This window comes from Equus asinus, chromosome 3 (genome assembly GCF_041296235.1).
Source record: "Equus asinus isolate D_3611 breed Donkey chromosome 3, EquAss-T2T_v2, whole genome shotgun sequence".
NCBI lineage: Eukaryota > Metazoa > Chordata > Mammalia > Perissodactyla > Equidae > Equus > Equus asinus.
In genome coordinates, this window is record NC_091792.1 from 118,630,891 (window position 1) to 118,644,403 (window position 13,513).

Genomic DNA, 13,513 nt, shown 5'->3' on the forward strand with positions numbered 1-13,513 from the left:
TGTCTGGTGTATTTCAAAAATGTTTCCTCTTCTTCTCCTCTGGAAGCACTGGGGGATTTTTCTGTGATACTTAGCATGGGAATCTAGTTGAGCTCCTAGAGATAAATCTCACAGAGTTGTAGGGACCCCCACTATCACTGGATCCCCCTGGAATTTTTAACTCTCAGAGTTGTCCACTCTGAGCCTCCAGCAACTACAGTTCTGGTTTTCCTCCCCGGCACTGGTTCCCGAGGGTAGTTTCTGCTTGTGAGTCTTTGCTCTGGTAAATTGTTCTCCTCTGTGTTCTCTTGTTGGTCGCTCCAATCTTGGGCACAGCAAATCCTGGAAGAACTGTTGATTTTTCAGTCTGTTTAGTTTTTTACTTGTTGTTGGAAAGAAGTGGCAGCTTCCAAACTTCTTACATGCCAGACAGGAAACTAGAAGTCCTTTTTTTAAAATCAAGGCAAGACACTAAGGTTAAAAGTGGCATTTATATCATGTCTGTAGGTAAATAGAGTTATCACTCTTACAAAATATTTCTAATGAAGAAAGCTTATCTACATATAAAAGCAAAATGTCAGGAATTTAAAAAACAAATCCCCACAATGTTCCTCATCCAATATAATAGGCTCCTAGAAGAGAAGCCTTTCCTAAATCTTTCTAAATGCTGCTAATTTATATTTCTGTGTGGGTTTGATAGTGCTTACTTTTCTCATTGCCCTATCTCAGTATTTCTTTCCCTACAGTATTAAACGGATCTACTTAAAAGAAAGAGACCGGGGTTTTTACTTGAAAAGAGAAAATTAAAATATTTTAATATAAATCTCATGCCTTTGAAAAACTACAGATGGGATGAATGCTCGCTAATGTTCACTTTAATTTTGTTGATTAAAAACCCCAATCCCCCCAAATACATTGTTTTTACCAATATTTTTCAAGTTCAAAATCTAAATAAATAGATGCTCTTAATCAATTAACATTATCTTTGTATATATTCTGTGCATTGAGAAAGTAGGAAATGGCTTATTTTTTATTTGAAGGTGGAAGTCTTTGGCTTCTAGGCCGCCGCCAACACCCCCTGGTGACAGTTGGATTGTGAGCCCCACAGTGGGCCTGGGCTTGGTCACTGCATGTCTGCAGCCAAGTGTGCAATTAAGTCTCTGGCATCTTGCATGGCGGAGGGTATCTCTGAGCCATTCTCAGTCACTTGGGTTCCAAACAAGAACACCTTCCTGTCGTTTCCCACCTCAGATAATGCCAGAGCTTCATGGATATCTGTAATGCGATAGGCGGCTTCAAGATCCTTCACTCAGAATGGAAAAAGAGTACGAAAAAAAAGTGGGTTATTTTGCAGTCCTTCTGAATAAGACATATTTATTACTCTCATTTATTGCTCTCAATGACCCCATCTCCATTTTAATACAGAGGATATTGTGACCCCATTGTTATGACCCTAGTAGTTGTTTGACTAGAAAGATTTTCATCAGAATTATACCAGCATTTATGAGTTATCATCCAAAAAAGTATTTTCTGGAATGAAGTTAAGCCAATATAATACCTTAATCAATTTTCTAAACAGTGCAGTCAATCTGCTTCTGATTTTCTATTTTCCTTTTTATTTTCCCAAGGTTATATTCAACAGGACCAATTTTTTTTTTTTTTTTTTTTTTGAGGAAGATTAGCTCTGAGCTAACTGCTGCCAATCCTCCTCTTTTTGCTGAGGAAGACTGGCCCTGAGCTAACATCCATGCCCACCTTCCTCTACTTTATATGTGGGATGTCTACCACAGCATGGCTTGCCAAGTGGTGCCATGTCTGCACCCGGGATCCGAACCAGCAAAACCCGGGCTGCTGAAGTGGAACATGTGAACTTAACCACTGTGCCACCAGGCCAGGCCCATGGATCAATTATTTTTAATTTATCTTTAACAATAGAAATTTGATTCATTAATTGGTTTTTGTTCATATTGTATTTTACTGATTATAGCATTTGCCATTGTGAGTTTTCTTTTGTGACCATTATTTCTACTGAAACAAAAAATTTTGGATCAGACTTTGAGGGGTGGAGGTTAGATAGAGAAGGAAGCAGGGAGAGAGTGGATTTAGAAAATGGAATGGTGGGAGAAGGAGGCCAAGAGGGGAGGGACAGGTGGAGAGAAAGAGGACAAGATGGAGAGATGACAAAGGCTTAAAGGAGGGAAACCCACAGGGAGAGGCAGAGAGAGGAGAGATTCAAATGAGCAGACAGAGAGCCTTTGCTTATGCGCACAGCAAGGTCAAAACCTTCTTGAGGTCAAAATGGCAAGGTCAAAACATATTTCTTTGCCTCTCATACATCAAGAATTATTTATGCAAATGGCTTCCGATATTTCCTTTTCTAAATACACACACGGATTCAGTTATAGTTTTTCAGTCCTTTGCAAAAGTTTTATCATTTTCACTTCTAAAACTGCATTTGTAATTGGCTTTTTGTTGTTGTTTCATAGTGTTCTCCTTAAGTTTTAGGAGATCACTTTTAAATCTCTGGAAATAATCCAATGTTGTGTCATTCTGTTTCATGTACCAGTATGACCCTATCCAATTCCATTACTGGGAACCTGTGAGACATTTCCTCATGTGCCATACATAGTTTCTGGCTGGAGTTGATTACTTTCTTGGATGTTGGTCATCCCAATATATTGCCTTTTTGAAACCTGAATTCATTTAGTCCTAAGCCTGCAGTGACTTTTGTAGCAGTGTTAATGGATCCAGTAACATGTGGACAGTGTCTGAAGTTAATAAATTCCCTGATGGAATTGGAGAGGAAGGAAATAGAAGAAGGAGGGTTGGAGGGGAGGAAGGGCTCTTTGTAATGATAAAAGCTTATCAGGGCTAAATACCAGGTTTATTCCACACTTACATAATTGTGCCTTAGTTTTATTGGTTTTTTTTTTTCTTTCTTTCTTACAATTGTGCCTTAAAGAGGTCATCACTGAAAGAATAAAGATAGTAAGACTTTTTAAAAACTCTTACATAATAACAATCTGAAAACATAAATTACTTTGGCCAAGGAATATCAACAAAGATGCATTAATCTTAAATGAGAATATCCAAACCTTTCATTATTATGCCCTAGGAAAAGCTATAAATTTGACACCAAATGGCTCTGTTTATTCAATTTGATGAAGATAAGACATACAAACCACAAAGGAAAGTATTGATACATTTGAATGTTAAAAATGGAAACCTCATGTGCAAAAAGCCCTGGTGGTCTAGTGGTAAAGATTCTGCACTCTCACCACCGCGGCCCTGGTTTGTTTTCAGGGAACCCGGTGGTCAGGGAACAACACCACCCACCTGTTGGTTGTCATTCTGTGGTGGCTGTGTGTTGCTGTGCTGCTGAAAGCTATGCCACCAGGATTTCAAATACCAGCAGGATCACCCATGGTGGACAGGTTTTCAGCGGAGCTTCCAGACTAGACAGACTAGGAAGAAGGACCTGGCCACCCACTTCCAAAAATATTGGCCAGGGAAACCCTACAAATAGCAGCAGAGCTTTGTCTGATATAGCGCTGGAAGGTGAGAGGATGGTGCAAAAAGACTGGGCAGGGTTCCACTCTGCTGTACACAAGGTCACTAGGAGTTGGAATCTAACAACAACAAATGTATAAAAAAGGAAACCATAAGCAGAATAAAATGATAAGCTGGTGAAGGGATTTGTAGTACATGAAGAATGAAACTAATTTGAAACTAACAACCAATAAACACCTGAAAAGACATTCAAGTTCACTACTGGTTAAGAAAATGCAAATTAGAATAGTAAAATAAAATTTCAGCCCCATCAGATTGGCAAAAATGGAAAAGTTTGACAATACCAAATATTGACAAGGATGTGATGCTGCAGAAACTGTCATATTCTGCTGGTGGAAGAATAAATTGATGCAGTATCTTTGGAAGCAACTTTGTAAGAGCTAGTAAAATTGAATCTGTACAAACCCGAAACCCAGCAATTCCTTTTTTAGGTACATGCACTAGAGAAATGTTGATACACATTTACAAGGAGACATATATATGAAGCTTCACTGTAGCACTGTTTATAACAATAACAACTTGGAAATAACCCAAATGCCCAGCAAGAAAATGGTTAAAATGTGATAATTCATGCAGTGGAATACTATACAGCTCACTTATATGTACCCTTATCCTCTACATCTTTGTAGTTTGTGCTACTTAAAATGCTCTTTTTTTTTTTTAAAGCTCCATCCTTTCTTTTAAAAATAATCTAAGCTGCTGGACTAGCTTCTATGCTGGACTTTACCATAGGCTCCTACTTCAGGTCATCATTTGTAATTAGTTTACTTTCGTAAACGTTCAGCCATTGCAGTATTGGGAGAGAAGGTAGGAATTCACCTCTCTTATGATTGACAACGCTAGCAATTGAGAAAGGGGCTTTGGTAGTATAATGCTATAGGTGTTTATTTTCTTTTACTTTTTTTGTTGTGGTAAGATACACATAAAATTTATCTTAACCATTTTTAAGTATGCAGTTAAGTAAGTACGTTCACATTGTTGTGCAACCATTCATCTCCAGAATTCTTTTGATCTTGCAAAACTGAAACTCTGTACCCATTAAACAATAACTCCCCATTCTTCCTCCCCCAGCCCCTGGCAAGCACTATTCCACTTTTTGTCTCAATGAATTTTACTACTCTAGGTACTTCATAAAAGTGGAATCATACAGTATTTGTCCTTTTGTGGCTGGCTGATTTCACTTAGCATAATGTCCTTAAGGTTCATCTGTGTTGTGGCATGTATCAGAATTTCCTTCTTTTTAAGGCTGAATAATATCCCATTGTATGTTTATGCACATTTTGTTTATCCCTTCATCTGTGGATGGACACTTGGGTTACTTCTGCCTTTTGGCTATTGTGAATAATCCTCCTATGAACGTAGGTGTACAAATATCTGTTTGAGTCCCTACTTTCAAGTCTTTGAGGTATATACCCAGAAGTGGAATTGCTGGATCTCATGGGAATTCTATTTTTAATTTTTTAAGGAACTGCCATACTGTTTTCCACAGCGGCTGTACGGTTTTACATTCCCACTAACACTGCACAAGTGTTCTAATTTCTCCATGGAGGTTTAATATTTTTAATGCTTATGTATGAAGTAAATTAAGGTCAGTCCAATTAATCTGAAACAAACTATTTCTTTATACGTGGCAGACACTCAAATACTTTGTTGGAATCAATTCGACAATCAGTAAATGTTTGTTGAATTAAATTTAACATATTTGTTGAATTCCTACTATGCATAAGGCAGTATTTTAGGTATTACAAGGGACACAGAGGTGAATAACAATCTCTACCCTCAAGGAGTTTATAATCCAGTAGATCTAATAGGTATAAATTGAACTGAATATGCAGCGTATTGTTGAATATCTAGCTATTAAAAGTAGACATTTCTGGGGCTGGTGCCGTGGCCGAGTGGTTAAGTTCGCGTGCTCCACTTCGGCAGTCTAGGGTTTCACTGGTTTGCATCCTGGGCGCAGACATATCAAGCCATGCTGAGGCGGCATTCCATATAGCATAACCAGAAGGACCTACAACTAGAATATACAACTACGTACTGGGGGGCTTTGGGGAGAAGAAGAAGGGAAAAAAAAGATTGGCAACAGTTGTTAGCTCAGTTGCCGATCTTAAAAAAAAAAAGTAGACATTTCTATTTCTTGTACTAATAATAAAACTATTGAGTACAATTTCTATTTGCACAGACTTTTACCTGTTTGTTTGCAAACACAACCAGAGGAAGGATTGGGTTTGTTCCAATTAGTTGATGAAGGTGTTTCTTGGCTTCAGGTAATCTGTTGTGATCTGCTGAATCCACCACAAAGACCAGCAGCAATCCCCTGGACAGGTACATTTCCCAGTAGGAACGGAAAGGTTCGCTGCCGCCAACTACAGAGAACAGGAGGGAAAGAAGACACACAAAGCTCGCAGAAGCGTCCACTGAGGAGGGCAGGAAAGGCACGTGTAGATAATTCTGAACAGTGGACAGGTGTTCTGATAAAATACCACTGTGTGAGAGTGTACCCAATTCTGAGAACAACCAGAGAGATGTTACTGGGGAAATGGTTGGTGGCAATATTTACCCTCCATAAGTGGTTCATTCATTCTGGAACACAAAGATACTAAATACTACAGCGGATGCCTCCTGATCCTGTTATACATAGTGGCCATAGCAGCCACTCCATGTCTATCAGTTATAGCTCAAAAAATAGGAATAGGCTATTAAAATCATTGAGGGTGGTGGGTTAAAACACCTATTTCTCTAAAATAAGTTTGTTTTTTTTTGAGGAAGATTAGCCCTGAGCTAACATATGCCAATCCTCCTCTTTTTTTGCTGAGGAAGACTGGCCCTGAGCTAACATCCTTGCCCATCTTCCTCCACTTTATATGTGGGACACCTACCACAGCATGGCTTGCCAAGCAGTGCCATGTCCGCACCCGGGATCCGAACCAGCGAACCCCAGGCCGCCAAAGTGGAACGTGCGAACTTAACCACTGCGCCACTGGGCTGGCCCCTAAAATAAGTTTTAAATGTACTGAATTCATTGGCTAGCCTCATTTGCACAATTTTTTTCCTTTGTCAAAATCCCATAACTAATTTCTCCTCTTAATACTGCACTAAGAGTTAATATGATCCTGTGGGCATTCAGGAATACTTGCCTCAGAAAAAAATGCCTTTGGATGATTTCGTTCTGCTGATTCTTCCCAGAAGAAACTTTTCAGTAATGATAATAATATTTACACAATGAATTTAATTTAGTTTTTATTTTTCTCTTAAGACAGAGGTTGGCAAACTATGGCCCACAGTCTAAATCTGGCCTACTGCCTATTTTTGTATAGCCCACAAAGAATGAATTTTACAATTTTAAATATTTGGGGGAAAAAAGTAACATTTCATGATACATGAACATTATATTGCATTTGGATTTCAGTACAAATAAAGTTTTATTAGAACAGACAGGTGAATTTGCTTGCATATTGTCTGTGGCTGATTTCACACTACAGTTGCAGAGTTAAATAGCTGCAATAGAGATCATGTAGCCCACAAAGCCTAAATTATTTACTATCTTTATTTTATATTGTCCTTTTTATATTGACTAATTTTATATTGTTATTTTTAACTGGCTCATTGTGTTCAAATTTTGTGCATCTTTGCTGATTTTTTTCTCCTTGATCCTCTTAATAATTGGCAAAGATATGTTGAAATCCCTCACTGTCCATTCCTACCCCCAGTTGAATTCTTTCTGTTCTTTTCTTTTTCCTTCTTTCCTTCCATCCCTCTTTCCTTCCACTTTTTATATTTTGAGACTATTTTCTTAGCTATCTATTTAGTTAAAATTATTATTTCTTCTATAGCTTCTGGGCAAATTGAAACCTCTATTCTTAATAATGCTTTTTAGCTTAAAGATTTGGTTACAAGGTTTACCAATTTCTCTGCCCACCATTTTCTCTTCTTAACTGGGTGAAAGCGAAAATAAAAAGGCGACTGCAGTAATCTAAGTAAGAGACGATGGAGGCGCCAACTCAAATAGGGGCAGTGGGAAAGGATGTAATAGATGAATTCAAGATCTGTTTTAGAGGTAGAAAAATTCATAGCGTTTTACTGTGGACTGGAGTTGGGGATACAGGAGGAATCAAGGGTGACTCCAAGTTTTCTGGCTTCAGCAACTTGATGGGTGAGGAGCCATTTACTGTCCAGTGCATTACAGAGAAAGGAACAGACATAGAGATAATTGAAGCATTTTGTTTTGCCCATGTTAGGTTTGAAAGGCCAATTAGACAGCCAGGTAGAAATGTCAGGCGACGTTTCGATATGTTTGGGCTGGACAGATAAATCTGGGAGTTTTTAGCATATAGATGGTATTTAATGCCAAGAAGATGGATGAAATCATCCAAGGAGAAAGTGTAAAGAGAAGACAAGAGGATCTGATGCAACTTTGAGGAACAGCAATATTTAGAGAGGCGGCGACTCCAGAATGACTATAGAGTAGGGGCTTCTGGCCTGCCATCTGGCTACAAGAAGAGGTTTGGAGCTTGTCTGTAGTTGCATTTGCAGAGAGGGAAGCACACTGTACACTTAGATTGCGTGTTTATTTGGGATAGTAAGGGAGGGGGGAGGCTGTTATGTGAGAGGCTGCGAAAAAGCCTTCCTCAGCTCCCCTCTATCACCACCTCTGCAAAAAGGAGAAAATACAAAGAGCAGAAACTGATTTCCCCCACGGTGTACCCCAGTATTAATCTACACATGAATTCTAAGAGCCTGGGAAAGTCTGACCCAGTGTTACTTTTCCCAAGGACCCAATGTTGATAACGTTATGTCTGGCTTGAGGTACATAAGCGCGGCTACCCCGTAGCTAATGAGAAGAGGGCTTACTCTCCAGGAACTCCATCTGGCTGTCTTCAGTGTTGATGCACACTGCGTTGAAACCGTGGGTGGGTGCCACACTGTGCTGGACTCTGTTTAAAGCTAGAGAGTGGAGAACGCTGGTCTTTCCTGCTCCATCCAGGCCCAACACTAGGATCTGCTTATTTTTCTCCTGTGAAACAAAAGATAAATCCATAAACTTAGGCTATCAGGGGCCTTGTTTTCCTGCCTCCTGACAGTGTGCCTGCCTGTGGTAGGACCCAATAATATTTGTGGAACTGTAAACCAAAACAAAATTTCACGAGTAATTTAATAGGTCTAGAACAAACTGTACCAATCAGTTTGTATTTTATAATCAGCCATTAGTTACGTGATATTAATTACACATTCCCTCTCCACTCCCCAACTCCTGGTCAATCTGTCAAATAAATACTTTATATATATCAGCATTTATGTGAGGTGCCATAGAGCACAGGGCCAATTTTTCAGACTTCACTTTGCTTCCTGAGTTCGTGTTCATGGGGTTGCACCAGAATTCGATTTGTTGTTTGGGGTCTTGGCACCTTGATGGTCCACATATTGATGGCGCCACTCAGCATGTAAGCGTCTAAGGTCTCGTATTATTAATCTGTCTTGTCTTCCCAATTGGATCACTAGATTAAAAGCTCTTAGGGCAAGGTTCCCCCTCTCATACTTTTTAATATAAGTATCATAGTTAAATGAAAGGCTAAGATTATAGAAATTATTAAACCAGTTCCAATCACAAATGAGCATTTATTTTAAAACCTGATGTTAAAACCTGTTGTACTAGATGTAAACTTTAGAAAGAAGCGTTCCACCAATGTACCAGCCTTAGAAATTTTTATGACAAGCGACTGAGGGACAAGAAGGGCAGGCTGGTATGAAGACAGAAATAGAAAGTTCAGAGTGCTCAGAAAGGTGGCTTTTAGGGCACAAACTTTAATGTAAACTGTAATAATAAGTGAGCAACAATACAGCCAGACTGCTCACAGGAATTCAATTCTATTTCCCACACAGCCTACTAAAGAGGTTTCTCATGAACCAAAAAACACTAGTAAATGTCTTCAATGGCACTGTTTAAAACATTAATCTTAAACATTTCTCCTTGGACACTAAATGTTGCCATTAGACTTAGACTGGATTTCTGGTAAAATGTGGTCCTAAGCAGCACTGGAATGTCTATCCCACCTCTTTTAAAAGAATTATTATCGTAAGATCTATGTGAAAGTAATGTGTTTTAAGGTCTGGTCTAGTAGAGACTTGCATAGAGAGCATGATTTATGAAGACTGTCTAGTGAATAACAGAACTAGAAAAAGTCTACGTTTTTGGAGTGAATTCTTGATAGCTCTTAAATTGAGTGGTATTTCCACAGATGTTTCCTAGCTCCGTTCCCACCACCTTCCCCATTGCTTTCCATCTGCATCTAAATGTTATAGTGTCCTTCTGAGAGTGTGATGGTAAAAAGGAGGGACTTGATGCACAAAGGAGACTTCACTGGGTGGTTTGAAATTGCATCTGTAAAGGGTGGCCCCAAGAAATGGCTGCAGGGTGTGGATTGTGTCCCTCTTATTATCGCCACCAACAGCCCCACTCAGGCTACCCCAACATATCTCATCAATTCCAGGATGCATTTTTTCCCACACAGTTTAACATCTCTGAAATGAGGGTTTTACAATCCATGGTATGTCATATATTGGTTGGCACATTTTTTTTCTTTCTTAATGGTGCCTAAAATAATGGCATCTTGGAGCCTATGAAATATTGTGAATAAAAACAATTCCCTAGTCCCTTTCCAACCACATTACTGCCCCTAAGCTCATCTTATCTAGTTCTTTTTTTTTTGTACACTTATTTATTCATTTTCTTTTCAAGTGTTTTTCTTTTCTTTTCTTTTTTTGAGGAAGATTAGCCCTGAGCTAACGTCTGCTGGCAATCCTCCTCCTTTTGCTGAGGAAGACTGGCCCTGAGCTAACATCCGTGCCCATCTTCCTCTACTTTATATGTGTTTTATATGTCTGCCACAGCATGGCTTGACAAGCAGTGCATGGGTCTGCACCCAGGATCTGGACCTGGAAACATTCCCCTGGGCTGCCGAAGTGGAACGTGCGAACTTAACCGCTGCGCCACCGGGCCAGCCCCCTATCTAGAAGTTCTGCAGTCACTAATGCGCTATGACATCTTGCTTATTTTTTAGTCTAAAATACATACTTCCTCATGCTTATCATCTCTTAAGGAAAGCTGGGATTATTGTAAACCCAGAGTTCGGACACAGAATGTGATTCTGAACACCACTGCTCCTTGTCAAAAGTTATTCCTTTAACTATGTACGGCTCTAGGTAGTCTGTGTTCTACCAGAGATCAAATCTCCATTAATCATTCAAATTGTTTAGAATCAGAAAGCAGCTCTGAGCTCAGGAACTCCAGGAGAACAGAGCCCATTAAGCCAATTCAAACAATGCCTGGTTTTTCTTTTTTTTTCCCTCCCAATTTTTTAATTGTGGTAAAAGACACATAACATAAAATTTACTATCTTAACCATTTTTATTTCACTCGTATGTGGAAGATAAACTAACACATGGATAAAGAGAACAGAATAGTGGTTAGCAGAGGGGAAGGGGGCCCAGGAGTGGGGATGGGGGGCAGTGAAAGGGGTAAAGGGGCGCTTATGTGTGGTGATGGGTAAAATTAGACTATTGGTGGGGAGCATGACACAGTCTATACAGAAACTGATAAATAATAATGTACACCTGAAATTGTACAATCTTATAAACCATTATGACCTCAATAAAATAATTTTTAAAAATTTACCATCTTAACCATTTTTAAGAATATAGTTCAGTGGTATTAAATACATTCATAATGTGCAATCATCACCACCATCCATCTCCATAACTCTTTTCATCTTGTAAAACTGAAACTCTGTACTCATTAAATGCTAAGTCCCCATTCTGCCTTCTCCCAGCCCCTGGCAACCACCCTTCTACTCCTTGTGTCTATTTTGATTTCTCTAGGTACCTCATATAAGTGGAATCATAGATATTTGCCTTTTGTGACTACAATGCTCGTGTGTAACCGTCCCTTCTGGGCGGTGGTGATCTGAAAACAATGGAAGCAGTAATCACAGGGTGCACGAGAAAAGTCCAGACAGGCCCCAAACACATCCTGCGCAAATTCAGGAAGCCTGCACCTTCCGACAAAGAACTTATTCAACAGAAAGGATTCGAATAGAGAGCCTGTGTGCGCCGAGGGCTCGGGGCTGGGTCCGTGTTGTGGGAGTTCTGAGCCAGTGCTGAGCGCTGGACAGAGACGGGGCCGGAAAGCGCCCTTCCTCGCGTCCCCGTGGAGACCAGCTGAGACCTCTTCTTCCTCAGCACTAGACCTGAGAGGGCTGGGACGCAGGGTCAGGGTTAGGGGTGAGGGTGGGCAGAGGGCCGGGGAGAAGGGGCTGGTGATGGGTCGTTCGAAGCTTGGCACATTCCCTCCATCCACAGATTAAAAAGCCCGAAAGCAAGACCCGATTCCCTCCCGCGCGGGTCGGGGCCTCCGACGTAACAGAGCGGGCGCTCGGGTCTGAACGCCGACAATGGCCTCGGGGACAGGGTCCGAGGCACCGGTCCCTTACCCGCGGCTCCAGCGGGGGCTTCGTCAAGATGCTGTTGTTGTCCTTCTCTTTCTTTTCTTTTCCCTTAAATTGTTCCTTCTCTGTCTCCTGCTCTTTCCTCTTTTCTTCCTCTTTACTCCTTTTCTCTTCCTTCTCTTTCTCCTTTACTTTTTCCTTACTTTTCTTCTTCTCCACCTCCTTCCTTTTCTCCTTCTCCTTTCCTTTTCCCCGCATTTTCTCTTTCTCCGGCTCCTTTCCCTTCTCTCTCTTCTTCTCTTTCGCCCTCTCCATCCCCACCGCCTGTTTCCTTCCCTCCCCTCGCGCGCCCGCGCGCTGGAGCTGCGGCCCTGGGTCCCGGCAGGTGTGGCCCCCGCGGGGGGCGCAGGGCCGAGACGTAGGTCCACGCGGCGTAGAGCACCCCCGCGGTCACCGCAGCCGCGGCCAGTCCCCGGGCGCGCCTGCCGCCGCCGGGCATCTCGCCTTCACTCGCGGGGGGCTGCGCGCAGCAGATTCGCGGAAGGAAGAGCGGGGAGGGGAAGGCTAAGGAGTTACAGGAATGGTCGAGCCCAGCCGAGGGGATCCGAGAGGCCCAGCCACGGGGCAGATCGTCCGTGCAGGAAAGGCGTCCCCAGGTGCTACTTCCCCGGGAGGGCGCACTTTGGCGCGATTCCCTCAGGCTGGGCAGGGCGGGTCTCAGACAGCCCTTCTACGCCGAACACATCTTAGCGTCTCACCTCCCCCGCATCATCCCCGAGCCTGCACAGCCCACTGTCACCAAACGGTAGAATGCTTGAGGCGCCAGAGTCCTGAGCGTCCCCAGAGGATTCCCTGCTTTCCCGCAGCTAGAAATCACAAGCCTCAAAAGTGGAGTGGGGTATCTCCTCGCCCTCCGCCCACGTTCCACTAGGAATGTCTAGAGGCTGCTATCCAGGATGCTTAGGGAAAAACAATGGAGGAAGTTGAACAGTCCCCTTATTTTAAATTCCTACTACATTCCACTTAAAAAAAATTCCCTGGAGATTAAATTAGTAGTCTGCCAGGATCATAGATACCAGTAATGCCAGATATTAAAACTACAACTAAACAGGGAGACGGCCTGTGATCTAGTGGTTGAGTTCCGCTTGTACTGCTTCGGTGGCGAGGATTCTGGGTGTGGACCTATACTACTCGTCAGCCACGCTGTGGCAGCGACCCACATACAAAATAGAGGAAGACTGGCACAGATGTTAGCTCAGGGAGAATCTTCCTCAGAAAAAAAAGTTTACACCTCGGTTTATTTATATACACATATGACATGAAGTTTCAGCGAAGTTAAAACCAGGTTCTCTCAATTCCATTAGATTAGTTTTGTGGCTTGCTGGGAGGGGCAAGGGACAATTTTAGATACTCAGCTTAAAAAATTCTTAGCTACACTAACCAGGAAGTCCTCCATAAAATGCCAACACCCAAAACACCTTAATCCATATTCACTGCTAGAATATTTTATTTTAAAATGTGCC

The 13,513-nt window shown here is 41.6% G+C and overlaps 1 protein-coding gene across 1 annotated transcript; it reads right to left on the reverse strand.

Moving 5' to 3' along the window:
* Positions 1-452: 452 nt before the first annotated feature.
* ARL9 (ARF like GTPase 9) lies at positions 453-13,506 on the reverse strand. Its single transcript, XM_014857823.3, has 4 exons — positions 12,036-13,506; positions 8,401-8,563; positions 5,740-5,915; positions 453-1,282 (listed from the first exon to the last, which is right to left on the reverse strand). Exons 1-4 carry the CDS (start codon positions 12,303-12,305, stop codon positions 1,103-1,105), a joined length of 789 nt encoding a protein of 262 aa, XP_014713309.2. The 5' UTR covers positions 12,306-13,506; the 3' UTR covers positions 453-1,102.
* Between the last annotated feature and the right edge of the window lie 7 nt (positions 13,507-13,513).